The sequence below is a fragment of the Geospiza fortis genome, unplaced genomic scaffold, assembly GCF_000277835.1.
Source record: "Geospiza fortis unplaced genomic scaffold, GeoFor_1.0 scaffold61, whole genome shotgun sequence".
Classification (NCBI taxonomy): domain Eukaryota; kingdom Metazoa; phylum Chordata; class Aves; order Passeriformes; family Thraupidae; genus Geospiza; species Geospiza fortis.
Window position 1 is genome coordinate 1,871,851 of NW_005054430.1, and position 2,902 is coordinate 1,874,752.

At 65.4% G+C, this 2,902-nt stretch overlaps 1 protein-coding gene across 1 annotated transcript; it reads right to left on the minus strand.

Annotated features, from left to right (window-relative positions):
• Positions 1 to 605: 605 nt before the first annotated feature.
• On the minus strand, positions 606 to 2,565 carry LOC102034910 (acrosin-like). The gene is made up of 4 exons (XM_014309454.2): positions 2,486 to 2,565; positions 2,096 to 2,359; positions 1,392 to 1,521; positions 606 to 1,086 (listed from the first exon to the last, which is right to left on the minus strand). Exons 1-4 carry the CDS (start codon positions 2,554 to 2,556, stop codon positions 721 to 723), a joined length of 831 nt encoding a protein of 276 aa, XP_014164929.1. The 5' UTR covers positions 2,557 to 2,565; the 3' UTR covers positions 606 to 720.
• Positions 2,566 to 2,902: the final 337 nt, after the last annotated feature.

Here is a 2,902-nt window from a genome sequence, read left to right on the forward strand (position 1 = left end):
TCCCCAGGCAGGGACATCGCAGAGCACGAGGTGGCCTCTGGGTAGCTCGGGAATATCCCCAGGGAGGAGGCTCCACCTCGCTGTGGTCTCCCTTCAGGGCTGGGCACTGCCCAGGGCAGCTCTGCCTCCTGTGCAGGGGAATTCCTGGCATTTGTCCCTGCCCGCTCCTCTGGTGCCACTGCCGGGACCCCCGGAGCAGAGCCTGAGCCCTGCTCCTACAGCAGGAGCATGGGATGGGATCGGGCAGCTTCAGAGACACGAGCTGGTGACAGAGGGGACAGCCCTGGGTGGCAGCAGCCACAGCTCAGGGTGGCACTTCCAGCACCCCCACAGGACCCCAGGATGGCAGCTCCAGCTGTCCCCATTGCTGTCCCTCTCCAGGACTTTTCCCGGGACAGGCACACCTGAGGCTGTGCTGGGGAACCTGGGCTGGAGCACTTTCTCCCTCTCTCCACCTCCCGGCCCATCCTCCCCTCCAGGCCGCCCTTTCCCCCCAGATTGTCCCATCCCTGTTTTTCCCAGGAGACCAAACTGGACACCGTGGCTAACTGGGAACTGGAACAACTCTAATTGAAGCACAAACTGGATTCACCATCGGGGTGGGCGCAGGGGTCAGCGTGGGCAGGGCACAGCAGCCCTGGGCGCCGGGGCTGGGTTGGCCCCACAGCCACGGCCCCAGGAGGGAATGCTTGCCAGAACTGGATCAGCTCGTCCCGCTGCTCAGGCTTTCTCTCCCTTCAGGAACTGCAGGAGCTCCAGCAGCAGGTTCAGGAATTTCCCCAGGATCTGTTGTTGGAATGAAACCTTCGAGTAATCCTCCGAGTCATCCGGGTTGGGATTCATCTCATCCTCCAAGTCAGCGTCGGGCTCTTCCTCCGGGCTCGGGAAGGGCTCGGGCGGCTGAGCGTCAGCTTCAGGCGGGAGCAGCCCCATCTGCACCTGGATCCAGGTGTGGAACTGCTGGGTGGACGTGAACACCCCGGGCCGCTTGGCCCCGGCGCAGCCCTTACCCCAGCTGGTCAGGCCCACCAGCCAGAAGTAGTCACCGGTGTTGTCCTTGCAGACCAGGGGACCCCCGCTGTCCCCCTGCCACAGGAGACAGGGGTCAGGATGGGCTGTGCCAGGCTGGGCCGGCCCTGCCCAACCCGACCCCTCCAGAGCTCATTCCTGGCTGGGTTCCATGGCAAGGCTCTGTGGGCACAGTGCCAGCCCTGGGGACAGCGGGACACTGGGCAGGGACACGGGGATGGGCAAGGGACACCTGTCAGTGGTGGGGACACGGGGCTGGGAGGGCAGCGGGCCAGGCCCAGACGGGGCCACGCCATGTTTGAGGCCTGGCTGGCCCTGAGGGGTTCCATGGGCCCTGTGCTGGCTCTGGGGGTTCCATGGGCCCTGTGCTGGCTCTGGCGGGGTTCGTAGTGCTGGAGCACCAGCAGGGGCTTGATGTGGCGCAGCTGGGCCTCGGGGCCCGGCTGGGTCAGATCCGTGGCCCCAATCACCACCTCCCACCTGGAGATGTCCCTGAGGAGCAGGAGATGGGCAGAGGGGTGACAGGGAGCAGAGGCAGGGACTGCAGCAGCACAATTCCCTTCCTGCTCTGGGCGCCTCTCTGCACTGTGGGGACATCCCTGACCTTCCTATGGGGACATCCCTGTCCCTGCTTTGGGTATATCCCTGATTCTCATGTGGGGATATCCCTGTCCCTGCTGAGAGGACACCCCTTTCCCTGCTGTGGGGACACCCCTGTCCCTGCTGTAGGGACACCCCTGTCCCTGCTCGTCCTTACCCAGCATGGGCAATGTGGCGCAGCTGGGCCTCGGGGCCCGGCTGGGTCAGATCCGTGGCCCCAATCACCACCTCCCACCTGGAGATGTCCCTGAGGAGCAGGAGATGGGCAGAGGGGTGACAGGGAGCAGAGGCAGGGACTGCAGCAGCACAATTCCCTTCCTGCTCTGGGCGCCTCTCTGCACTGTGGGGACATCCCTGACCTTCCTATGGGGACATCCCTGTCCCTGCTTTGGGTATATCCCTGATTCTCCTGTGGGAACACCTCTGTCCCTGCTCTGGGGACACTCGTGACCCTGCTCGTCCTTACCCAGCATGGGCAAAGCAATGAGCCACGGTGAGCACCCACTGGGGGTGGATGAGTGCTCCTGAGCACATGTGCCATGTGCCGTTGTCCCAGGTGGCCTGGACACTGATGACCCCAGGCCAGGCCCCCGGGTGGACTCCAGCAGATCCAACCGGGTACTGGGCGGTGCCGTCGGAAGAATCCAAGGAGTCGTAGTCGTTGTCCTGAGAATACTCAGCGACCACAGAGCTGTGGTCGAACGCCATGGGCCGGAGCCCGCAGGTGCCCCTGGAAGCACAAAGCCATCACTGCCCTGCTCGGGGACAGCAGGGACAGGGACCCCCAGGGGGTCCTCTGTGCCCAGGCTGTGCCAGGCAAGCCCCGAGTGTCCCCGAGCCCCCCGGGGCCACTGACCTGCAGGTGTCCCAGGTGCCCCCCACGGGCCCGGCCAGGGCCAGCAGAACGAGCAGCCCCAGCAAAGCCATCGGTGCCAGCACAGGTGGCAGAGAGAGCAGAGCTGTCACCTCTGGTGACACCCAGGGCCCTGGCAGTGCCCAGGGTGCCACCAGGCCGGGGTGATGTCACAGAGGGGCCGGTTCCATGTGCGGGGCACAGCGGCCTCGGGTGGGGGGAGGGCAGCTCAGAGCTGTGAGCCCGGGCATGGCTTGGGCTGGAGGGACCTCTGGGATCCCTCTGGAGCAGAGGGAATGTCCCAGATCCAGGGATGCCAGTGGGGACCGAGGGCACAGCGGGAGCATGGGATGTGTCCTGGCAGCCTCAGAAACACGAGCTGGTGACAGAGGGGACAGCCCTGGGTGGCAGCAGCCACCG